Raw genomic sequence first — 25,358 nt, forward strand, 5'->3', positions numbered from 1 at the left:
TACTGGGCGCCAGGGCGGCGCGCCCACAGGAAAGGGGCGTGTCCGAGCGCTCCAGCGGTGACACTTCTAGTACGTCATCGACCCGGCTCCGCCCCCAAGGCGCGCTTTGCTTTGACAGGACACCTTAGCCTACATTCATGAGGTCTGGAAAAGGTGACTCGGACTTCCACCTCTTCCAGACAATGAGAGTACCTGAGAATTTGGGGAGTCCAGCTCCAAGCCCCGGAGCTCTACGAGACTTGGCGGTATATGAGGAACTTCCGGCCTCCGAACGCTGGGGGGCGCTGTGATCTCTCAGTAATCTCTTGGCCACCGGAATTCAGCGCGCAAGCGCAATCATAGCTTTAAAGCCGGCTCCCCACGTGTAAACCTTGTGGGCAAGTTTTTCGAGAAAAATGCCCAAATTCAAGGCGGCCCGAGGGGCCGGGAATCAGGAGAAGCATGCACCTCTAGCCGAGCAGATTCTGGCTGGGAATGCAGTGCGCGCAGGAACCCGAGACAAACGGCGAGGTCGCGGGGTCGAAGAGGAGGAAGAGTATGTGGGACCCCGGTTGAGCAGACGGATCTTGCAGCAAGCCCGGCAGCAGCAGGAGGAACTCGAGACCGAGCACGGCGCTGGAGACCAGCCTGCAAAACCGCGAGAGCGCTCCACGCGGCTGGGTTAGTGACAGAAGGTGGAGTGGTGGGTTGGGCTGGGTTACCGCAGTCCATCCAGATACTGGGTTGGAGTTAAAAAGAAGAGGCAACTTTTCTTTCCCGCGTGGTCCTTCACTTCCACCTCTGGCTTCCGGAACCCCAGAGTTAAGCCAACAGGAAGTGACCGCGCACACCAAGTTCTAATATTTATTCTCTGGGCTTTTGAAGTATATGTGGGCTACCTGCGTTAATGCTTTTAACTGTGCTAAGAATTTAGGCAGTTCTAATACCAAAATAAACAAGATACTCGTCCCTGCTGTAAGCATCAGAAGTCTATCCCAAAGCAGAGAACATTAAGTAGATAATTAGAGTAATATATTCCAGCCAGGAGCGGCGGTGCTCGCCTGTAATCCCAGCACTCGAGAAGCTAAAGCAGAAGCCCCTGTTGGACTACGTAGTGAGTTCCAGTTCAGCCTGAGCTACATGGTATAACCCTGTCCCTCAAGAGAGTGGAAGAAAATGAATATATTCCTATTCAAAACAAAACCGCTATTAATTCTCCAGGGCGGGTATCCCAGGTTTCGTGCCTTTCTAACTAAGATCCGGAAAGCAAACGGGAAATGTTCCAGTATCAGAGGAAGGCAAACACTGCTTTAGAAGCGCGAAGGCCGCAGAGATGAGTGAAAAGGGCTTGATTCTTGTCTCATTGGGAAGGAAGTGTTGTTGGTCTCCAGCTGCTTAGTTCTCTGTTCTTTTTTTTGTCCCGAAAGCAGTATTGAGATCATTGATTATGGCTGTAGGGCCGTAGTAGCTTTACCTGCTTTCTTTTAGGTGTTCTGAGGTAGGGTCTCACGCCCAGGGTGACCTCAAACTCCTGTGTAGGTGAGGATGGCCTTGAACTGCTGATTTTGCCTCTGATTCCGAGTGGTGGCGTTATAGATGTTTAGTACCACACCTGCTCTTAAAAAATTGTTTTTTTTAATTTTTATACTTTGTTTCCTTAATTTGCTCATACTGAACTTGCACTTGCTCTGTGACCAAGGCAGGCCTGAGCTTTTGGTCCTCCTGTGTTGCTGTCAGCAGATTTCCAGTTTGAAGCCATCTATTTGATAAATACTCCCAGCTTTTTCTCCCAGACATTGCTCTTCCAGTAAACATCCTTATATCCAGCTGTCTGCCTGACATCTCTCCGCTTGCTCCATGGAGTCTGTTAGCACATTAGCCTTCCCAGGCTCAAAGCAGAATCTTGGCTCCTCCTCCTCATTCTACATCTGATTAGTCAGTGAACCCTGATGATTTTGTCTTCAGAATATATCCAGAACCGGATCACTTTCCATTAACTCAGAACATCTTCCTGTTTAAAGGATCATGGTCTCTCCCCTTAATTACTGGGGTAGCATCATACTTGTGTTTTGTAACCTCTGTAGTCCACTCAACAGCCAGAGATCAGCGGCGCTCTGCTTGGCCCTCCTCTGCTGTCGGTCTGAACACAAACTAGTAGTTCACACTCGGGAGGCAGAGGCAAGCGGATCTCTGTGAGTTCGAGACCAGCCTGGTCTACAGAGCTAGTTCCAGGACAGGCTCCAAAGCCACAGAGAAACCCTGTCTCGAAAAACCAAAAAAAAAAAAAAAACAAAAACAAAAACAAAAAAAAAAAAACAAACTAGTAGTTCATTTGGTAAAATATGTGCTTTGAAAAGCATGAAGCCCTGAATTCCACCCGCGGCAGCTTGTGATCCCAAAGCTTCTAGGCTGAAGCCTAATCAGCTCATCCCAGGTCCCAGCCAGACCCGGTCACAAAAAAAACAAGGTCATCACATGCTGATGAATAACACCGAAGATTCACCTCTGCTGCACACACGATACAAGAGTGCACATGCAGAACTAAGATACCTACCCCACATATGCCAACAGCCAGCTCTGCCCTGTTCGTTTCACAACACTTGCCAACATTTATTTATTTATTTATTTTGTGTGCCATGATGTGTAGAGAGCAGGGGAAAACTCTCAATAATTTGGTCCTCAGATCTTAAGAAAGCTTGTTCGTAGCTGGGCAGTGGTGATGCACACCTTTAATCCCAGCAATTAGGAGGCAGAGGCAGACAGATCTCCAAGCTTGAGACCAACCTGTACTACATAGTAAGTTCCGGTCAGCTGGAGCTACCTGTCTCAAAGAGGGGGAGGGGATACTTGTTCTTGCAGAAGACCTGGGTTTGGTTCCCAATATTCACATGCAGACCACAGCTGTCTATATCTCCAATCCCATGGGATCATGTGCCCTCTTCTAACCTCTTTGGGCACCAGGCACACTTGTGATGAACAGCATACACATATAATAATATATATAGATCTAAAAACAAAATTTAAAAACAAAAAACGCTTCTCACTGGACGTGTTATGCATACTCTACTGAGCTATGTATACCCTTATTCCAGTTCTGGTGCAAATGACCTATTGTTGTATGGTATTTCTACTCCTTTGGTTTGTTAGACTCTTTTCCAGGTGCTTTGCCAGCTATGTGTGGTGTTTCAAAAGTCAGCCAGGTATGTTGGCACATGACTATAAATCCTCAGGAAGCAGAGACAGGCAAATGGATATCTGTGAGTTTGAGCAAGCTCCATGCCAGCCAAGACTACAAGGTCAGACCCTGTCTCTCAAAAAAAAATCAAGAGTTCAATGTTAGGCATTGTGGCACATGTTTATGATTGTAATACTTGGGAGGTGGAGACAGGAGAATCAGGAATTCCAGGTCATCCTTGACTGTATGAGTGAGTACTGCAGAATAGAATGTTTGTTTAACTGTGTAAGGATGTGTTACTTTTGTTTGTGTTGCAGAATAATTGTTTAACTATCTAAAAATGTATTGGATTTAACCATGTAAAGATGTATTGCTGTTTCGCCTTGCCGGCCTAAGGTACCTGATCGGTCTAATAAAAAGCTGAATAGGCAGTAGCTAGGCAGGAGAGGGATAGGATGGTCTGGGGTGCAGAGAGAAAAAAGGCCAGCCCAGCATGGACCTGCCAGCCAGACACAGAGGAAGCAGGAAAGCAGGATGCACAGTTCCTAGATGAGGTGAATGAGCCTTAGGGCAGCACATAGATTAATAGAAATGGGTTAATTTAGGTTTAAAAAAAAAAAAAGCTAGATAGAAAGAAGCCTAAAGCTGAGGCCGAGCATTCACAGTGTCATGTCATGATTTGGGGCCTGGGGGTCCAAGTCGGTAACTTACGTGTATTGGTTGATTAGAGGCTGAATACCACTGCCTAGCCTTGGGGCCTTCCAGGTTGGCTGTACCTTTCCTTTCTGGCCCTGTGGTCCTATTTCTGTCTCTGACTCTTTAATGCCCAGCATTCTGATAGTATTAAAGTCCTTTTCTAGGACATGAGACCCACTGCAGCTCTTACATCGCCCATCCAGAGCCTCATCGGTGCGTGGCACCTGCCGCCTCTACCATCCTTTTAGTGTTAGCGCAGGATTCAGCTCTACCGTGCAAGCCGCTAGCAGGGAAGAAGGCGCAGTCGGGATCCCACCTGCCTGCTCTGGACACATCAACTTTTCCGTCTTAGTTTGAACTTGGTGCAGTGATAGTGCCGACTTCTTTTTGGTTTTTTGAGACAAGGTTTCTCTGTGTAGCCCTTGCTTTCCCAGAACTCATTCTGTAGACCAGGCTGTCCTAGAACTCACAGAGATCCGCCTACCTCTGCCTCTGCCTCCCAAGTGCTGGGATTAAAGACGTGCACCACCACTGCCCAACAATAGTGTCTATTTCTTGAGGTTATCTGACTAACCAGGTTACATGTGTGTAGATCCTTCTAGATTACTGGGAGCAGCATGTCATTCATTATTTACTGGCATTACTCTGTTTCATGTAGTTGTATTTTATCTCTCAAGATTCCAAGTCTTACCAGGCAGTGGTGGCGCACGCCTTTAGTCCCAGCACTTGGGAGGCAGAGGCAGGCGGGTCTCTGTGAGTTCGAGGCCAGCCTGGTCTACGGAGAGAGTTCTAGGAGAGGCTCCAAAGCTACACAGAAATCCTGTCTCAACCTCCCCTTCCCCCAAAGAAACTTTCCGAGTCTCAGAAGACAGAAAGATAGTTGGTAACGCTGTGCTCCCTCTTTTTGCACACGTGTGTCTCCAGCACCCAGGCATGTGGCGCATGGCAGAAGTGAACGGACTCAGAAGCCCCTACCCTCTGTGCTTACCATTTTACCTTTCTCTTTAGGGCCGGGAGTGCCACAGGATGGATCTGATGATGAGGATGAGGAGTGGCCCACCCTGGAGAAGGCAGCCAGAATGACCGGGGTGGACCACCAAGCAGAGGTGGTCGTGGACCCCGAGGATGAGCGTGCCATTGAAATGTTCATGAACAAGAACCCTCCCGTCAGGTAGGGCTGCTTCAGTGTTGGGACAGTGGATCCTGGTAGAAAGTCCCCACAGACTAGTAAATACCCTGGCCAACTTTTGGTTTGAGCATTGTCAACTGTAGGATACCAAACCTTCTGAATGGGCGTCACTCAGACTCCAAATATCTGCCCTTTGTGCATCCGATGTAGAACTTCCCTAGATTACCCAGTTCCTTTTAATATCTGGAGTCCATTCCACTGTGTTTGTTCTTGTGTATTGTTCTCAGATCTTAGGCGTCCTTTAATTCGGGGCTTTCAGTCTCGACCCTGGCATTTGGGCTGGGTTACTGTGTGTGGAAGCTAGAACCTGAGGCTCCTCTGACATCTGCCTCTAAATACCAGTGGTGATAATGAAAAATTATCCCAGGCATTGCTAACTATCACCAGAGGGTAAAACTGCCTTCAGGCAGAACCGCAGATTCATCTTCATCCCCATCTGGTATAAATGTTGCTTCTAAAGCATGCAGGTATTTAGGCTGCCTCTGGTCAGATTCTTGAGCCCAGTGGAGGGGAGTGAGTTTAGGGCAGAAGGCCCTCATCCAGTTTATTCTGACCCTGCAAACATGTGGCCTTCAGTTCTTCCAAGTGTGTATGTGAAATGGTGAGCGGCTTGAGTGTATAGAATGGAGAGGAGCCCTCCCAGACGATGTCTACAGCTCTAATAGAAGTCACAAAGCGTGTATCTGGGCCATGTGCCTGTCCCCAGACGGCTCTCGGACCCACCTCATATCTGCTCTTTCGTGATTCTGATAAACTTTGCAGAATATGTTTCTACAATTTGCTGTTAGTGACAAGACAGTAGAAAAGGAGACTCGGAATTCTAAGCACTTCTGCTGGCATCTTCCGAAGTCAGGTCAAGTTCTTTGGGAACACAGCCATCAGGCCGTGTGATCTAGGGCACACTGGAGGCACTGTGAAGCGATGTCAGGCCGTGTGATCTAGGGCACACTGGAGGTGCTGTGAAGCGATGTCAGGCCGTGTGATCTAGGGCACACTGGAGGCACTGTGAAGCGATGTCAGGCCGTGTGATCTAGGGCACACTGGAGGCACTGTGAAGCGATGTCAGGCCGTGTGATCTAGGGCACACTGGAGGTGCTGTGAAGCTCCGTCGGGCCCTGTAATCTAGGGCACACTGGAGGCACTGGGAAGCTCCCAAACTAGAGGTTGAAAGACTGAAATCTCACCCTTTCCCTAATAAAGCCTTAAGGCCTTAGGTGGGTTGTTAACCTCAGAGTCTCAAGTCCTACGTCTATGTCTGGAATAAAAGCACCTCCCATCAGCCACACTGATGGCTCACACCTTTAATCCCAGCACCCGGCAGAGGCATCTACAGCCAGGGAACTCAGAGAAACCCTGTCTCAAAAAAATCTGTGTCCTCAGATCATAGGACACAGATGCCATCAACAGACTATAACCTACTATGGTAGTAATTATTTTTTGATTTCTTCATTTTACTTTATTGTTGCACAAGGAGGGTGGCCCTTTGTTCCCTCCCAGCCGCTTGGCTAGCTTACAACTGAAATAATCACACAGAAACTGTGTTCATTTAAACACTGCCCAGCCCATTAGCTCTAACTTCTTATTGGCTAACTCTTACATATTAGTTTAACCCATCTCCATTAATCTGTGTATCGCCACGTGACTGTGGCTTACCGGCAAGATTCTAACCAACATCCGTCTCAGGCAGGAGATCCATGGTGTCTTCCACTCTGTCCTTCTTCCCAGCATTCAGTTCTGTCTACTCCGCCTACCTAAGTTCTGTCCTGTCAACTAGGCCAAGGCAGTTTCTTTATTCATTCTCCAATGAAAGCAACACACAAGCAGAAGGAACTCCTACACCACTTTATGTGTATGAGTATTTACCTGTATGTATGTACATCATGTGCATTCCTGGTGCCCATGAAAGTCAGAAGAATGAAAACAGGAGTCACAGCCACTGTGTGGGTGATGGGAACTGAACCCAGGTCCTCTGCAAGAGCAGTAAGTGCTCGTAACCTCTGAGTTGTATTTCCATCTCCAGGCCGTGGTAATTTTGGATCCTCATTTGATAGCTTCTGTTTAAAGAGGCTGAAATGGGGAGGCAGCAAGATGGCTCAGTGGGTGGCACATGCTTGCTACACAAGCCTGGTCCCTAAGTTCAGTCCCCGCAGCTTACTTTAAGGTGGAAGGAGAACTCGACTCCACAGAGTAGTCTACTGACTTCACATGAGCACACACAACAATAACAGTAAAGTTTTCAAGGTAATTGAAAGAGGCTGAGAAGTGGGCTATTGACTTAAAGACTGGTTTCTATGATGGAAGGAAGCTGTTGCTGTGGTCTCCTTAGTGAATGAAGCTGCCTGGATAGAGATGCATGTCATGTCCACGAGGCCAGAGCTCCAGTTTGCACTCTGCAGTGCTCCCCATTCTTCCAGCGGTGATAGGTGTGTTTGAAGTAGGCATCCTGGGACACACACTGACTCTAGACTGGTGGTTCTGAGTGGTGCCCATGCATCTCGGATCTCACCCCTCAGCTGACTGGGCAAGGTTTTCCTGTTACTGTCGTCACTTCATAGCTAGGAGACTGAGGCGTAAAGGAGTCAAGGGACAGGCCCAAGGTCGCACAGGGGCAGAAGAGTGACACCTGATTAGACTGGCTTCAGAGTGCAAGGACCTAACCTCCACACCACGGTGACGTTCAGGTCCTTCGCTCTCTGCAGCAGTCTGTGGTGGCTAAGTGGACATACTGGGGAGTTGAGGCTGCATATCCCAGTGGGATCGCAGGTTGTCAGCATCCGGGGAATTGTAAGTTGTTTGCTTCTAACAGCACTTATGCTAAAACTGAAACAGTAAGAGACTGGCGTGGCCCCATGCAGGGATGACACGCAAGTTTGTGGAGCATCCCTGTTTTGTTTTGGGACTGTTTTGTGGCTTTCGTTTTTCCCTTTGAGATAGGATCTCACTGTGTGGTCCTGGCTGACCTGAAATTCCCTATGCAGGCCACCGTACTGGCCTTAAACTCACAGAGATCTGCCTGTCTCCCAAGTGTTGGAATTAAAGACTTGTGCCACCATGGCTGGCTGGCTGGCTTGTTTATTTCCCTCTCCCTCCCGCCCTTCCATGAAAGGGTGAGGGGACTTTAAAGCTTCCTGAAAGTGACCCTACTTCTTTGTCCCTCCCGTCTCCACAGGCGCACTCTGGCTGACATCATCATGGAGAAGCTGACTGAGAAGCAGACAGAGGTGGAGACTGTCATGTCAGAGGTGTCAGGCCTGCCCATGCCTCAGCTGGACCCCCGAGTCCTGGAGGTCTACAGAGGGGTCCGGGAGGTAAGGGTTAAAAACAGGAGGGCTCTCACACATGGCACCTGACTGAGGTAGAATTGGTGGGCTCAGGCTCTTGCGCTGCCTCTTACCTGGAAGTCACTAAACTCTGGTCACCTGAAAAATGAGCATTTTTGGGTTGTTCTGAAGGTAAGGTGAGGCAGCGCATGAAAACACAGCGATGGGGCCAGGGCCACAACCGTGGGTGCTGATGACTTTGCCTCCTTTGTCCCCAGGTATTATCTAAGTACCGCAGTGGGAAACTGCCCAAGGCTTTTAAGATCATCCCCGCACTGTCCAACTGGGAGCAAATCCTCTATGTCACTGAGCCCGAGGCCTGGACTGCAGCTGCCATGTACCAAGCTACCAGGTAGCATGAATGGGCTATGGTGGCTGCCTTATGGGACAGGGTGTGGGTGTGCAGGCTCTGCCTCCCTTAGCCATGCCATGGGCCAGCCCATCCCTCTCCCCATTATTATTCTCTTAACTTATTATTCTCCTCTTAGATTTGTAGGACAAAGTCCTGTGGTACACTTCTATGAGAAGGGCTTAGATAGCTTCCAGGCTATGGCCCTGGTGTGGGAGAATAGCTTGAGAATTCTGATTCTCCAGGTGATGGCAGGTCCTTCATGATGGGGAAAGGAGAGCAAGTAGCTGAGAGGCCAGCAAAAACTGGACTACGGGAGTGGCTTGAAGTGCCTTGCTTAAATAATGCACAGAACTCCATGGGTTCAAGCCCCAGTCGTTGTAAGAAAATAATAGGGTCTGGACAGGTGACTCGGTGGGTTAGAAGTCCTGGGTTCAATTCCCAGCACCCACATGGTGGTTTCAGGAAGTTAGATTTCTCCTATGGTGTCCATGGGTACCAGGCACATATATGGTGCACAGACATAATGCTGGCAAAATACCCACACACATAAAATAACAAATTAAAACAACACCAGGGGGCTGGAGAGATGGCTCAGTGGTTAAGAGCATTGCCTGCTCTTCCAAAGGTCCTGAGTTCAATTCCCAGCAACCACATGGTGGCTCACAACCATCTGTAAAGAGGTCTGGCGCCCTCTTCTGGCCTTCAGGCATACACACAGACAGAATATTGTATACATGATAAATAAATATTTAAAAAAAAAAAAAAAAAAAAAAAAAAAACAACACCAGGGAGACAGTGCATGCTCTCTGTTGGGGGTCATCCTATATTGCCGACCTCTTCTCTTTAAGCTGACCAGGATGTGGTCTGCACACAGCTCCCATATACAGCTCTCTGAAATGATGTCCCCATATCTTACTATAAAACCCTCTTGCGTGCACCATCCACAGTGATATTTAAAGGGCCAGGACCAGACAGTCTTGTGACTTGGAAACTCCCACCCTGCTAGGATTTTTGCCTCTAACCTGAAAGAACGCATGGCTCAACGCTTCTACAACCTTGTCCTGCTTCCCCGAGTACGAGACGACATTGCTGAATACAAACGGCTCAACTTTCACCTCTACATGGCACTCAAGAAGGCCCTCTTCAAGCCCGGAGCCTGGTTCAAAGGTGAAAGGAGGGGTCAAAGGTCCTGCTTGGCAAATGGCTGTATTCCATTGGTGGTCCTTAGATTCAGGGTGGTTGGGTACTGCCTCATTTCCCTTACCGCAGGATTCCATGACTTTGCCTAGGAATCCTGATCCCACTGTGCGAGTCTGGCACTTGTACCCTCCGAGAAGCCATCATCGTGGGCAGCATCATCACTAAGTGCTCCATCCCTGTGTTGCACTCCAGGTAGTGTTGGCGAGGTGGAGGGGACTGGCCAGTGTGGAGAGCCGTGTAGTAGAGAGGCCAGGACTTGGCAAGATTGGCTTTCTAAACCAGTGGGTGTATGGTTACTCTAGTAGAAGAGAAGGTCTTCAAGAACAGGGTCCTGGGCCCTGGTACATAGTAGGTGTTCAGTAAATAGTCGAATGGTTGCATGAATGAATGGATACCTAGGAAGAACGTGTGAGAATACAGGGATTGCTTGCTATCCAAGCCAGGCGCAGAGGTGTGGACGGAGAGATGGGCTAGCGAATCCTGGAGTGGAGTCATGAGTAGATGAGGAGCCTGTGGTGACACCTTAAACATGCTGTAGGTAAGGCTCAGTCTGGGGAGACTTTCCTCTGTGGCCCGTAACTCCACCTTCCCTCCTAGTGCGGCCATGCTGAAGATTGCTGAGATGGAGTACAGCGGTGCCAACAGCATCTTCCTGCGCCTACTGCTGGATAAGAAGTACGCATTGCCCTACCGTGTGCTAGATGCCCTGGTCTTCCATTTTCTGGGCTTCCGGACAGAGAAGCGCCAGCTGCCTGTGCTCTGGCACCAGTGCCTTCTGACACTGGCACAACGCTACAAGGCTGATTTGGCCACAGAACAGAAGGAGGCCCTCCTAGAACTGCTTCGCCTGCAGCCCCACCCACACTTGTCTCCTGAAGTCAGACGTGAGCTTCAGAGTGCAGTCCCCAGAGATGTGGAAGATGTCCCCGTCACCATGGAATGAGAACAGTCACCACTCTTAGTCCAGGGGGCATGGGAGCTGGTAACCCAGGGTGTAAAAACCTAGGTCAGGGCACTGAAGGGTTACGATGGCATCTGTGGCTCCAGCCCTGGGCAGGAAGACTGAATCTGGTTGGCTCTCTGCCATTCTAGGGTTTGGTCCCTACTCACTTCTGGGAGCTAACAGGAGTTACCCCAGCTCAGTAATCCCACAACCCAGCTGGCACTTTCTTTAAGGGCTGCTCTCTCTAGTTACTATGTCAGCTCACTGGGGTGCAGATAAAACAAAGGCAGATATTTATTGGAGCTCTGTGTTTTGGTACAGTCCCTGGAGGTTCCTGCCTCCCCCGGAGCTAGAGGTGAGAGTCGCTTGTAGCTTTTTCCAGGTCAGAGCCCTCACCCTGCCCCTTACTCTTCACCATTGTCTGTGTGTATGTGAGTGCCCCGCCGACCTCTGACATGACATTCATGGGCTCCTTTGGGGGCACACCTGCTGCTGCCGCCATAGAGTTGTCCATTGGAAAGGCGACAGCTATCGCTGTCAGTGAAGACTGCAGGGGCAGACCCTTTCTCAAGCAGACAGCAGCAGAGTCAAAGTCCAGCGGTTTCTTCCTTGCTCTCTCAGCAACAAGAGCTTTAGGTGGTTGACAAACCAGGGTCAAAAGCCTGTTTGTATAGATGATGAGCAAAGAACAACCTTCATAGTTTTTAATGGCTTGGGGAAATTTGTATGAAATCTTAGTTGCAGCAAGCATAGATATGCAAGTTTGAGGCTAGTCAGGACTAACTATACAGTGAAACCCTATCTCAAACAGTTGGGGTGGGAGGTACATCTACATCCCCCTGTTTTGCACAACTGACTCCAGTCATCCTACTATACCACTCTTGCTCTCAAAAAAGTGCACCAGTTAGAGTCCAGTTCGTTTATCTGGAAACAGTTTCAGTCTGTTGATACATTCACATTTGCTTGCACTTTTAGTCCGTCTCGTCTCGGAAACAGTAGGTAGATGCAAAGAAAACTACACCTAGTTCAGCAAGCCAAATTGCTCACCATAGCAGTTTGCCTCCCTGCAGTACTGGGGAAGGGTTTCCAGACACACCCGTACCCCATTCATCAGTTTTTGAAGATTTATTTATTATGTATGCAGTGTTCTTTCATGTATGCTTACACATCAGAAGAGGGCACCAAATCCCACCATATATGGTTGTGAGCCACCATGTGGTTGCTGGGAATTGAACTCAGGACCTCTGGGAGAGCAGCCAGTGCTCTTCACCTCTGAGCCATCTCTCCAGCCCTCATCAGTTATTTTTTAATATATGTGAGCATCATGCCTGCATGGCATCACATCCCCCAGGACTGGAGTTAGAGATGGCTGTGGTCAAATCCAGATTCTCAGGATTAGCCAAATGCACTGAGCCACTGTTCCAGCCCCACGTGTCTTAGAATTTTGCCATGTAGCACAGGCTACCCTAGAACTTCTTCCTCTAAAGACTACAGGAATCCCATTATGTGGGAGCACAGCAAAATTTTCACATAAAACTGTCCAGCCCTATTTTCACATGAGCCTTCTGGGGTATGGTAGCCACTCCTTAGGCCATAATTTAAAAGAGGACCACATTGCCTTAGCACTCCATGCCTGAGATGCCTGACTCATGCCTCCCACCTCTATACACAATCCCAGTGACTGCAAAAGCCAGGTTTATTCCGGAATCTTTATTAAGGCAGCATGATAGAGATGGGCCACCAGCCCAAACCTTGTGGCCTAAGGAAAGACCTGTGTCAATAGGGTTTGCCCTCTCCAGATAGGCCCCGTTACCTCCAGAGCATCCATCCCTGCTTAAGCCCTCAGATGGAAGATGAGGTACAGAGAGAGCCTCAGGAGAGGAAGGCACGGCCCCATCCCAGGCTGTAGCAGCTCCTGGACCACAAAGCAGTAGCAGAGGGGAGGGAAACAGCAACCGCCAGGGTTACCACCACTTGTGGGGTACAGGCCTCACTGTACCCTCTTACAGTTGTACTCAAAGCAATAAATTAAAATGACCATCAGCACCCCTCAAGACCCCTCAATCACAGAAGCTAAGCAGGAAGCAAAGCAAGAATTTTGTAGGTTCTTGCCCCTCTGACCAAGGCCTAGGCTGTTTCCTCTAAGCAGCTGGGAGCATGGATTACTCGGCAGCCATCTGTCTGGTTCTTCGTGCATGTCTGTCAGGATGCCTGAAGGACCCAAACCCAAATGCACTGATCTGGGAGGGGCAACACCTTTGGAAGGAATTGGGGCGTTTTGGCAATTGAGAAGATTAGACCCCCAGAGAGGAGAGACTCTAAAGGGAATGCTGGTGCATGAGTTTTACCTGTTTGAATTTCTCTAACCAGCAATGGCCCAGAAGAGCCAAGGTGGTCAGGTGGAGCTGACTGGCCATGCAGAGAGCCCTCATGGCCAGCCAGCACCTTAGTGCACACTGTGGGGATAGGCAGGACCTGGCCCCTTGGGCTTTGTGAGAGGAAGAAGGGTCCCCCTCTTCAGATATGGCATGGATTGTTCTAGAGGAAGGGAGGGCGTGGCAGTGGCCCCTCCTCTGCTTGGTGGCCACCTGAAGGGGCTGTTCCAAGCTACAGGTGGATGGCAGTGACATCTGTGGGAGTGCTGGTCTGACTGGATCCCTGGCTGCTAGAACCCCGGGGAGCTTTGGGCACTGGGCTGGGCGCTGTCTGGGCAGCTTCCCTGAGGCTCTCCCGGAGCGCAGCTTCGATCTGCTCCTGACAGGCCCGTAGGCAGTCCTAGGAAGAAGAACCGAGGTCAGCAGATGGGATTCTTCCCCACAGCATTGAGAGCAGCCTGGTGGAGGGAAAGGCCACCTCCCCCTCCCTGCACACCGGGAAGTCTGGGGAGGTTAGGCCACAGCCCAGCCCAGGAATCAGCTCTTTAGTTCTCAGAAACTGGCAAGAGGATGTGGCAAGGGTGTGAGAGCAGCCCTGCATCTGACACCAAGTCCCCCACCCCAGGCCGCAGCAGCATACCACTTGGCAAGAGAGGGGCAGCTACATGCAGTGTCTTTCACCCCACCCGGTCCTCTCCAGAGGCAGGAGATAAAGGCCACAGAAGCAGGCAAGAGTGTACAATTGGAATTTGGGGGTGGGAGTGAATGCCGCCCTCTTCTGGGGATTCAAGAGATAGCACAGCTTTTTGTGAATGGGACCTGAGACTTACCACTTCGGTGCCAGTGATTCCTGCCAGCAACTCTGTGAGCTCATCTGCAGACATAGAGCAGGCACCTAGGCCTAGCACTGCAGCCCCAATGCTGCCTGTGGCGATCATGGATGGAGGATACATTGCAAAGGTGTAATCTTGTAAAAGAGAGGGAACCGTGAGAAGAGCCATTTTATACTTCCTACTCCCTGTTACAACATGCCAGACTGCATGAATACAGCATACTGGGAACCCCCAGAAGCGGGTGGGGTGACGCAGGGCCAAGGGGAGGGTTTGGTGTGTGTGCATGGTGCTGGCAATTGACTGAGGCATGCATCTACCACTGAACCACTATACCCCACCCTACCTTGTGTGAACAGTTCCATCCACCCAGGCTAGAGAATGCCCACAACCCTGGGGTGGAAGCCTTATGCAAGTCACTATACAGTGCCTCACCTCCATCCCAGAACTGCCAAGATCCTACATAAATAGCTCTGAGTATTGAACCAATCTCCTGGATACTGCTTATCCTTCAAATCCTGATTATCCAAGACCCTTACCTGTAGCGCAGAGGGCCAGAAAGGTCTGGGCATGCTTTTTGACCAAGGCCTGTCGGTCACTGGGCAGAGAAAGGCGGTGCAGAATCAGAGCCAGGAAGTCGTGTGCGATCACAGCAGCAAGGTCCCACTTGAGCTTCCCCAGGACAAGCACCTCCCATTCCTGGGGATTGGGGGTTAGGATAAGCATACAGTCAGTGGCTGGCATGAGAACATGGCGGAAGGTTCACAGTTGTGCTTCTGGCTGCAGGGGTTGGCACTGAGGGCAGGCAGGAGCTGGGGCATTTACTTCAGCATCCCTTCAGTATCACTGGGTGCCAGGATGACTGGCATCCCTTAGTCCTCAGGAACTTGAGGACAGCCTGAGTTGAAGCAGGCTGTAAATTGCAAGAACTTGAGAGGGCATCATCCCTAGCCTGTCCCTCCCCAGCCCTGCTTCTCAGCCAGGCCTCTTAAAGAGACAGAACCAGTATGAAACACCCCTGAGGTTCCTCAGAGGGAGGTTACCCAACCCCACCCACACCCCTTTTGTGGGACATCAGGGGTGGGTCCTGTCTTAAGACAGGGAGGCCAAGTCAAACAGGATGAATCCAGATGATCCCTGAGGAACCAGCCCAAGCCTACATAGCCAATGAGAGGTCTTAGAAGGAGGCTAGGAGCACTAACCCCGGCTCATTCGTCTGGGGTTCCCAGTCCGGGCCTGAGTTGCATTTCCGAGTTGCACACATGAGGATTTCTTCATTGTTTTATCTCAGGAAGGAACTCATGGGTTTGACTCCTCAATGAGGTAGCAATGTCAGCCCCACCCAACCTCTTCCAGGACCCCAGCCACAGCTGTCCCTCTCTTTGTCTCCCGACCTAGGTGTCAGCCCCAGGCTTCTTAGAGGACCCTACAGACAGCGCCTGGGCTAGAGCCAGAAGTAAGGTATAGAGGCTTGCCCTGGTAACCATAGCATCCAGTCTTCGAGGGAACAAGAGGCAACCAGAGTGTGTGTGGGGGTCCTCACTGAGGGAAGGTGACCACCCCCCCATAGCCGGACAACATGGAAACCACCACCCTACTTCCAGAACACCATGGCCGACAGAGTGCATTTCAGCCCTGGCTTTAAGGCCTTCTGGTCCGCGCTGTGCAGTAGGAATTTTCCCCTCCTCTCCTGGGCCTCAGCCTCGGCTGTGCAAGGGTTTAGACTGCTGGTGTTCTTGGAGGTCCCTCACAACTCTGACCGCAGGCCACTCAGAGCGCGGGCCCGTAGGAGAAGGACTTGCCTATTCTGAAAAAACTCCCCTCACACACTCGTGTAGACCACCCTAATCTCTTCTCAAAGTCTACCTCCCTGCCTCAGTCCCTCAAAAACATCTTGCTCCCTGGCTCTGGAAACTACTAGATTCCTCACAAAGAGCTGTGGGGCCTCCCGGATTCCCAACTCAGGCCTCCCATCCGTGAGAGCTGCTTGACAGGAAGAGGAATCCAGTTCCCCGACTCACAGCAGTCAGGGGCCCCAGTACCCTAGCTTCCCAGCCAGCCAATCACATTAGTCTGCCTGCTGCCCTCCTCCCTAGGAGATGGGGCCCAGAGAGTCCTTTCAGGGTCAGGGAAGGCTTGGCCAGCCACAGAATAAGGTGGAGGGAGGTGCCAGTTCACCCACCCTCTCCCCCAGACCCTGTGGGAGATGATGTTCATGCTCTCTTCCAGATCCAAGCAGTTCCTCCACCTCCTCCCTAGACTCCTCCGGGGCAGGGCAGAACCCAACCGATTTTTGCCCCGCCTGGAGGAGCCCAGCCCAAGTTCCCAGCAAGAGGCCCCAAGGAGCCACTTCCCAAACCACTGGAGTGACAGCAGCTCCCCACAGGGTTATGAAAGCCCTCGGTCTGAGTGGGAGGGCCGGGGGGACCAGCATCATATTATCACATCGGAAGCAGCTGCAGCTGAGCTCCCTGTCTGCCTCTGGCCTCTGGCTAAGAGGCAAAGGGAGAAACCAACCCTTCCACGGGCCCAGGGCAGCTGCTCCAGTGTTTGAGAAGCCGGGGAAGGGAGGGTAGGGAAGGGGCTCTGTCTTTGGGAATAGAAGCGAAAGGGCTGAAAACACCTCAGCACTTCCTTCCAGCAATCAGGGCCTGGCTTTAATCAGCTCCGGGAGGCTTTTCCATCACAAAGTCCACACGGGGATAAAGACCCGTGCAAGGCAGCCCCTCCCCCACGTGAAGCACATTCCACTCCGGTGGGGGTGTGCAGACATGCCCTGCTGCTGCCAATAAATAACTCACAGTGGCTGTGTAAACCCGGAGGCAAAGTACTAGTGTATAGACCGGCAACAGGACTTGTTGCTATCTGGGGGAAAGACGAGTTAGGAGTGGAACCCCACTATGGTTAGAGAAGGGGGTTCATTTAGTTTCAAGCTTGCAACTGAAGCACAACTATACCACACTACATGGCCTTTGTCCCACCCTAGTTCTTTTCCAAAACACTGGCCTGGAGGAAGGGGAGGGTTGGTGAGTGAGGGGGTGAGCTTGGCATTCCTTTTTCTAGTACATAGGGCGACAGTATGTTGAGAGCGGGGGAGGGGGGGCTGCAAAGGGGGGGATTCCACACGCACCCGCAACTGCCAGGGAGCCACAGCTTGGTCCGTATAGATGCAAAGCTTCTCAATAGTCAGGGGCGTGGTTTCGCGCAGCTTGGAGGCCAGCAACAGGCAGACGGTACCGAGGAGCTGCAATTGCGCCTTTCGGGTGGGGACGCAGGACAGGTAGCGATCCAGGTAGTTCATGGCCAGAGGGAAGACATCCTCCTCGCAGCGCTGCTCCTCACACACCTGAGGGATGGCGCACGAGTCATTGCTAGGGAAGGACCAAGTGAAACACAGCAGCATGCGGGGTGGAGAGAGAGTGGAATGTGGAGCAAAAAATAAACAGAGAGGGGCTAAACTCACAGTGACAAGTATCTATAACAGAGGAGGATGCGCCCTCCCCAAGGTGACCCCCCCACTTCCTCTACATGGCCTCCTCCCCACCCCGGAGTGGAGGGGGTGTAAAGGAGAGAAGCCCTAGCTCACCAAGGATTCCAGACTCCCCTCCCCCACGTCGAGCGGAAGGGGGACGGAAGGGTCACCTACAGAGAATTGGGACCTTACCCTCATTACCACCACCCACTGCACACACACTCCCAAGGGGAAGGGAGGGAACTCCTGCGCGGTCTCCTGCACTTTTCATTTCCCTGTGGACCGGAACCGAGCGCGCGCCACCCCCACCAGCTTCCCCCGCCAGAACCCCGCGACAGACACAGGAACCAGTTCTGGAGAGAAGGCGGTCGAGCCCAGAGTTTTCCAAACGCGCTCCCCGAGAACACCGGGCAAGGAAGGAAGCAAGAGACACCCAAAGTAGCCAGAGGGGAAATAGTGGCCCTTAGCCCATTTTCCCGACCCGAAGTGAAGTTTACAGTGCCAAGTGACTGGCAGTCACAGAAGAAGCCGATGGGGATTGGGGAAAGGAAAGGCACACAACGCAGGCAGCTGGCTAGGGTGCCTGGGTGAAAAGGCCAGGCCCCTTAAGTCTGGGCCGCCAAAGCATCTTACAGATTGTGGTTCGGATCATGATGCCCCGACAGGGCAACTTCGATTTGCTCAGAGCCGGAGGTGGGGGTGGGGTGAGGAGAGGGGACCGGTCCGGGCCTCACCTCCAGCATCCAGTATGCCAGCATCTTCCGCATGTGCGGCTTGATCTCCTTTTGCACGCACTGGAAGTAGGAGGCTCGCGGCACGTAGCGCTCCTCCAGGCGGAGCAAGCTCTGCAGGACACGCTGGTCCCCCAGCAGCCGCGGGTCGGGCCCGGCCCGGGGCGCGTGCCGGGTGCCCTCGCAACACAGCAGCTCCATTCTGCGACGGTTCACGGGCGAGAGCAGGAGTGCGGGCTGGGAAGTCCTGGGAGAGGCGACGCGCACGAGGGAGAGCGCGGGGTGCGGGCGGGTCTGGCGCTGGCGCTGGCACTGTACGGAGAAGCCCCAGCCCGCCCGCCACCCGCGCGCACCGCTTCCCTGACAGGCGCCCCGCCCCTCGCGACGATGTAGCAACCGTGGAATGCTTCGACGTCACAACGTTCCAAGGGGGCGGGGCCGCAGACGGAAAGGGCTGGCGGGCGCTATCCCCTCCTTCCCCGCAGCCCCATTGGTCCTCTGGGCGCCCGGCCTGCAGGCTTCCGGGCCCTCGGGGCCCTCCTGACCGAGAGGGTGGAGAGAACTTTCTGGGAGGATGCCTTCTTACCCATCAATGGGCCCTGCCGTGACTCTGGCTACCCAGGAAAGAATTAGTCGCCAAAAGTTATTCATTCATTCACGTATGTGCCGTACTTCATTGCTCTAGGGAATGTGGTAATAGCGGCATAGTTGGCTCACTCCTATCTTAAGGTGCTTTCCAGGGATGAACTGAGTTGGGCTTTATTTTGCAGACCATGAAACTGAAGCACAGAAGTGAATTGCAAAGATCTCACTGTCAGTCCTTGGGGAAACCTAGCTCTAGAATCTTTGTCTACTTAAATGAATTCCACAGACCTGCAAGCTGACCAGAATCTGGCTGATTCGATGGCTTAGAAAGTAAAGGATCATGCCACCAAGTCTGACAACCTGAGTGTGATCCCTGTGACCCACATGGTGGAAGAAAAGATTCAACTCCCATAAGCTGTCCTCTGACTTCCACACCAGCGCTGTAACATGCCTCCAACACACACACAAATTCTATTATAAAATTATAGAAATTATTAAATTACAAAAATGAAAAGCAAAAGAAGAAATGCAGTTTCTCAGGTCTGCTGGATAGGCCACAGCATTGTTTAGAGATTTGTGGAACACTTCAGTATGAACAGTGTTGGTCAAAATCAGCATATTAAAAGCCATTTGTGGCAAATGCCTTCATTCCCAGCACTCAGGAGGCAGAAGCAGGCAGATCTCTGTGAGTTCGAGGCCAGCCTGGTCTACAGAGAGAGTTCCAGGACAGCCAGGGCTACACAGAGAAATCCTGTCTCCAGAAACAAACAAACAAAAAAAGCCATTTGGAGCTGGATGTGGTAGCACAAGCGTGTGATTCTGGAACGAGCAAAGTCATCAGGATCCCCTACACAGACACTTCAGACCAGTCTGGGCTTGATGAGACCCCCCCCCAACACACCTCTATCTCTCTACCACATACACACGCGTGCACATACACAGAGAAGAATCAAAGAGATAGAGAAGCTGAGGATATACCCAGTTTCTTAGTATGCTCGAAGCTAAGGGTTCACCAGCACTGTAGAACCAGGAATGTTGTCCTACACCTGTAATTCCAGCACTTGGGAAGTGGAAACAGGAAGATCAAAAATTCAAGGTCACTGGTCAGTGGTGGTGCAAACCTTTAATCCCAGCACTTGGGAGACAGAAACAGGCAGATCTCTGAGTTTGAGACAAGCCTGATCTATTAGTTCCAGGACAGCTAAGTCACACAGAGAAACACCGTCTTGAAAAACTTAAAAAAAAAAAAAATTCAAGGTCATTTTTGGCTACTTAATGAGTTCAGGACCAGCCTGGGTTATAGAAGATCTCAAAAGCAAAAAAACAACCAAACTAAAGAATAATAATAATAACAAAGTGGTTTCTTGTGCTTATAATAACAGGACTTCAGAGGCTGAAAGAACTACGGTAAATTTCCAGATCAGCCTGAACTAGAATGAGACCCTGTCTCTGAACAAAACAAACAAACAAAAAACCATCATATTGCAGAATTGAACATGTTGATACATGCCTGTGATCAGACACTTGGGAGGAGGCAGGGGGCCTGTGGAGTATTCCAGGCCGGCCAGATGAGGAAAGGATAGTGGTAAAAGACGGGGTGTGGTGTGGTGGCGCACACCTTTAATCCCCGCACTTCGGAGACAGAGGCAGGCAGATCTTTGTGAGCTCAAAACCAGCCTGCCGGGCGGTGGTGGTGCACGCCTTTAATCCCAGCACTTGGGAGGCAGAGGCAGGCGGATCTCTGTGAGTTCGAGACCAGCCTGATCTACAAGAGCTAGTTCCAGGACAGGCTCCAAAACCACAGAGAAACCCTGTCTCGAAAAAAAAAAAAAAGAAAAAAAAACAAAACCAGCCTGGTTTAAGTAGAGAGTTGTAGGCCAACCAGAGCTATAAAGTGAAATTTTCTCAAAAACAAAAATAGAAGGAAAGCAGGAAAATAAGGGAGAAAGAGAAAAGGAAGGAAAGAAAGAAGACAGGAACCGAACCATGAGTACACTGCTCCGTCCCTCAGCCCAAGTGAGCTCTAACACAAGGATAGACAAAGGATAATCAGAGCCCATCGGCATGCTGGAGGGGTCAGAATCCACCACTGCATCCCCATGTGGGATGAATAAGGCATAATGGGATTAGTCCACAGAAGGTCACCTCTCCAATGGTTTCTTACCTTTTAGCCCCACACTGACCTTGAACTCCCCAGTCCACTTCCCAGATTCCCAAGTGCTGGGATTAAAAGTGTGCACCATGATGCTTAAACTGCAAACTGTACACTAAAAAAAAAAAAAAAAAAAAAAAAAAAAAAAAAACTGGGAAGGGGGCACGTTTGAGACAGGGTCTTATGTAACCCAGGCTGGCTTTGAATTTACTCTATGACTGAGGCTGGGTTTGATCTTTCTGCCATTACCGTCCAATGGCATGCACCACCCACACAAACGTTCTGCTAGGTTTTTGAGACAGGGTCTCACTATGTAGCTCTGGCCCATGACAAGCAGGATAGCCCCCAGAAACAATCCTACTGCCTCCTCCTCTCAGATTCTGTCCTTAAGTCCTGTACGGCTGCATCTCCTCTCTATGAGGACCAGCAGCAGTAACAGCTCTTCATGTACATAAACCATGTCCCAGGACTAAACATACCTGAGATGTAATAAATCATTTCATCTACACCACAACTTTAGAGGAAGTATATTATCTTACCCCCTCCCTGGGTTGGGGGGAAGGACAGATTTTCTCTGTGTTGCCCTGGATGTCCTAGAACTCACACTGTAGACAAGGTTGGCCTCAAACTTAGAGATCCACCCGCCTATGCCTCCTGAGTGCTGGGGTTAACGATGTGCACTACCACTGTTCAGCTACTTTGTCCCTAACAGGAGCTGGGGTGCTAGTACTCGGAATTAGCCACGAAGTAACCATTAAGAGGTCACACAGCTAGCAAGTGGTGAGGACAGGCCACAGTCTGGCTCCAAAGTTCATGCCCTTGCAGGGGGTGGGGGCCAGGAGGGGAGAGATGCTGGGGTTCAAAGCCAGGACTTGATACATGCTAGGCCGGTACTCTCTGCCATTGAGATACATCTCTAACCCCATGGTTTCTTTTTACTTTGAAGCTTGAGGACCATTGTATTAGAATTTGAAAACAGAAACAAAGAAGGTAGCTAGCTGCCAGGAAGAGGGCGATGGGTTGAAGAAGAAATCAAGCCACACCTGCTGAGTCAGAATCAGCAATGGAGAAGTATCCATAGACATGGACTGGGAGCATCTTCAGGAAAAAACAGGGAGAATCCCAGAGCGCCAGGACAAACATGCTTAAGAATTTGGAAGAGAGAATGGGGGAAAAGACAACGAAACACTGATTTAGAAAAGTAGGGGGGCTTAGCAGTGAGGGCTGGAAAGCGCCTGCCTACCCAGCTCCTGACCACTTCATTTCCTTGCCTCTGGTGTTGTCCCATGGATGTTTATTGATTTATTCCTTGTTGGTCCCTTAACTGAGAAAGGGCATCCAGAGACAGTTGAGTCCTAGAAGCTGCTTTGTGTTCTTGGAGAGCTGTTCAAGAGCCCCTCTGTCTGGGGTTTTCAGGGCCAAGGACCTGGCCAGCTACATGAAGGGCGACTGCTGAAGGAACAGCAGATGGCTCCTCGGAGAACTCCTGTTTCATCATTGCTGCCCCTCAAAGAATAGAACTAAGAAGACCAAGCAACAAAGCAAAGCTTGGAGATGTAGCTCAGTGGGTAGAGTGTTAGACTGATATAGACTGATAAGCATGAAGCCCTAGGTTCAATTCCCAGCACCACATAAAACAAAGAAAAACGGGGCAAAGCTAGGTGTGGTGACATGCAGTGGTAATCTCAGCAGTCACAGGTGGAAGCAGGAAGATCCGAAGTTTAGGTCTACCCTGGGATACAGGAGACTGTCTCGAAAAGACAAAAGACAAGAAGCAGAGCCACGATCAGGGAGGTACGTCAAAGCGCTTCGGGCCAGGTACAGCCAATCACAGAAGTTACTCTATGAAATGGCACAAAAGAGGAGAGCTGGAATGAAATGTCCCACGCCAGAGGAAAGGCCCCAAGGAAGAAGAACACCATTCCTCCTTCCTCCTCCCACTCCCTCACCTCTTTATCACTGGAATGTCTCCAACTGAGACCCAAAAAGGGGGGACCAGGCTAGGCCTATCACCCCACAGTTACCTTCAGACCCACTAAAATGACAGGGAGGGAGACAAACTAGGTATAGGCGAAGATGAGGGGACATGACCCCAAAACAGGAAGAAGCTGCTCTCAGTTCAAAATCTGGGTCCACACCCATGACTCTGAGGAAAGACCAGTCCTCCCTTGACTGCTTCTCTTTTCCTCCAGTTGGGTAACAGCAAAGGTCCCTGCTCTCCAGGGGTGTTCTGAAGACCAAAGGGCCCAAAGTGTCTTGCACATCTGGGGCAGAGTGAGCACGCAAAGGCAGTAGTTTCTAAACTAACTGTGGTGGCCACACCTATAATCCTAGTACTGGTGAGTCTGAGGCAGAATTGCTTCAGGTTCAAGGCCAGTTTGGGCTACCCAGTAGTGAAACCTGTCCTCCTAACTAACAACACCCCCCCCAAAGAAAGTCGTTTCTGTAATAATCCTCCCCCTCCCCCGCCTCTCTCAAAAGTACCCTTCTCTGAGCTGGGTGTAGCTCAGTGGTAAAGCACTTGCCCAGAATTCATGAGGTTCCTAGGTTCAATCCACAGATCCACAGGAAGAAAAAAAAAGTTCCTTGTGATTATGGGTACTTAAAAGGCAGGCTTGTTCTTGTGTAAAGGTATTTACAACCATCAATACAATAATAGTGGCTAGACCTAAACCCAGAGCTTCCTGGATGCCAAGAATATGTGTCCCATATGGCCCATTTTTATAACTGTTTTACAAACATTTATTACAATTGAGAAGTTAAGAGGCTGGAAGGATGGTGGCTCAGTGGTTAAAAGCACTGGCTGTTATTGGAGAGGTTCAAGTTCGATTCCCAGCACCCATAGGTCATCTGTAACTTTAGTTCTAGGAGATCTAACGGCATTCACAGGCAGCAGGCATGTGTGTGGTGCACATAGACACACACAGGCAAAATACCCCCATGCACAAAATAAAAAGTTTTTTCTTAAAGTTGATAAATAAACACAATACCATAAGCTGAGTGTGACGGCATAGATGCGGAATCCTAATAGGAGACTCTCCCAAGTTCAAGGTCAACCTGGGCTATAGGGAATTCCAAGCCAACAGGAGCTAGAATAACCCATTAAAAACAAGAACAGTTATTGAGGCTTTAAAAACAAAGGCCCATCTTTAATCCCAGCACTCAGGAGGCAGAGGCAGGTGGATTGCTGTGAGTTCGAGGCCAGCCTGGTCCACAAAGCGAGTTCCAGGACAGCCAAGGCTATGCAGAGAAACCCTGTCTCAGAAAACAAGCAAAGAGAAGAGCTCTTACTGTTCTTGAGGACCAGAGTTTGGTTCATGGAGAGCCCTGGGCACATGAACACACACATGTGCACACACACGCACATGTGCACACAATTAAAAATAAAAATAAAATTTTGTTTGAAGCCCAAGATCATCTTCAGCTGTTTAGTGAGTCTGAAGCCAGACTGGGCTACATGAGTCCCCATCGCAAAGGAAAAAAAAAGTAAAACAAACAAAAAACATGGAACCCTTGGACTGCTAGAAAAACACACAGTCTCAAAAAAACAATAAAGTAAACTATTACATTCTGGACAGGCATAGTAGCACATGGCTTTAGTCTCTTCACTCCAGAAGCAGAGGAGAGTGGATCTCTGTGAGTTCAAGTCCAGCCTGATCTACATAAGGAGTTCCAGGCCAGCCTGTGCTAGGTAGTGAGTATCTGTCCCAAAAATAAGTAAATAGATAAACTATGTCCATATTGTTCTTATGACATACATACATAATGTACCACGTAACATAATATTAAAAGAACAAGGTAAAAACCACACATGAATGTTTCTTCCCACTTCACAATGAAATGCCTTACAAGTGGCCAAAACACTATCATTCAGCTTTAGGCAGGTTTCCCTATTGATCAAGAAACTCTGGAGCTGGTGAGATAGCTCCGTGAGAATGACACTTGATATAAAACCTGACAATTTGAGTATTTGAGTTCAATATCCAGGACCCACAAGTGTTACACACACACACACAGAGAGAGAGAGAGAGAGAGAGAGAGAGAGAGAGAGAGAGAGAGAGAGAGAGAGAGAGAGAGAGGGAGAGAGAGAGAGAGAGAGAGAAACAGATAAAATGTAATTTTAAGAAGAAAGCTGGGCAGAGGTGGCTCATGCCTTTCATTCCAGCATTCAGGAGGCAGAAGCAAGAGGATCTCTGTGAGTTCGAGGTGAACCTATTCTATACAATAAGTTCATGTCAGCCAGAGCTACATAGTAAGACCCTGTCTTAAGAAAAACAAAAGGAAGCCGGGCGGTGGTGGCGCACGCCTTTAATCCCAGCACTTGGGAGGCAGAGGCAGGCGGATCTCTGTGAGTTCGAG

General features: G+C 50.2%; 2 protein-coding genes across 6 annotated transcripts in view; one reads left to right on the forward strand and one right to left on the reverse strand.

Moving 5' to 3' along the window:
- Window positions 1–122: 122 nt before the first annotated feature.
- Bysl (bystin like) lies at window positions 123–12,483 on the forward strand. The gene is made up of 7 exons (XM_057794577.1): window positions 123–660; window positions 4,859–5,021; window positions 8,209–8,347; window positions 8,578–8,711; window positions 9,718–9,878; window positions 10,001–10,103; window positions 10,509–12,483. Exons 1-7 carry the CDS (start codon window positions 396–398, stop codon window positions 10,852–10,854), a joined length of 1,311 nt encoding a protein of 436 aa, XP_057650560.1. The 5' UTR covers window positions 123–395; the 3' UTR covers window positions 10,855–12,483.
- A 967-nt stretch (window positions 12,484–13,450) lies between these two features.
- The window catches only part of Ccnd3 (cyclin D3), a 91,822-nt gene continuing 79,914 nt past the window's right edge, over window positions 13,451–25,358 (reverse strand). For 3 of the 5 annotated variants that reach the window (XM_057794582.1, XM_057794580.1, XM_057794581.1), the window contains 4 exons: window positions 17,190–17,405; window positions 14,599–14,758; window positions 14,060–14,196; window positions 13,451–13,629 (listed from right to left, as the gene is read on the reverse strand). In XM_057794582.1, coding sequence (XP_057650565.1) covers window positions 13,462–13,629; window positions 14,060–14,196; window positions 14,599–14,758; window positions 17,190–17,360 — 636 coding nt within the window. In that variant the 5' untranslated portion in view covers window positions 17,361–17,405 and the 3' untranslated portion in view covers window positions 13,451–13,461. Of the gene's footprint in view, window positions 13,630–14,059; window positions 14,197–14,598; window positions 14,759–17,189; window positions 17,406–17,723; window positions 17,801–18,265; window positions 19,202–25,358 lie in introns of those variants that run through there. The other 2 variants (XM_057794578.1, XM_057794579.1) reach the window with 2 other exon arrangements.

Source organism: Chionomys nivalis, chromosome 19, assembly GCF_950005125.1.
Source record: "Chionomys nivalis chromosome 19, mChiNiv1.1, whole genome shotgun sequence".
Lineage (NCBI taxonomy): Eukaryota > Metazoa > Chordata > Mammalia > Rodentia > Cricetidae > Chionomys > Chionomys nivalis.

Bases quoted from the DNA above. Each gene is read 5' to 3' on its own strand.
- Bysl (XM_057794577.1), top strand. From the start codon at position 396: ATGCCCAAATTCAAGGCGGCCCGAGGGGCCGGGAATCAGGAGAAGCAT. The intron at 661-4,858 runs GTTAGTGACAGA...CTTTCTCTTTAG, and splicing joins AGAGCGCTCCACGCGGCTGG to GGCCGGGAGTGCCACAGGAT. The intron at 9,879-10,000 runs GTGAAAGGAGGG...GACTTTGCCTAG, and splicing joins GCCCGGAGCCTGGTTCAAAG to GAATCCTGATCCCACTGTGC.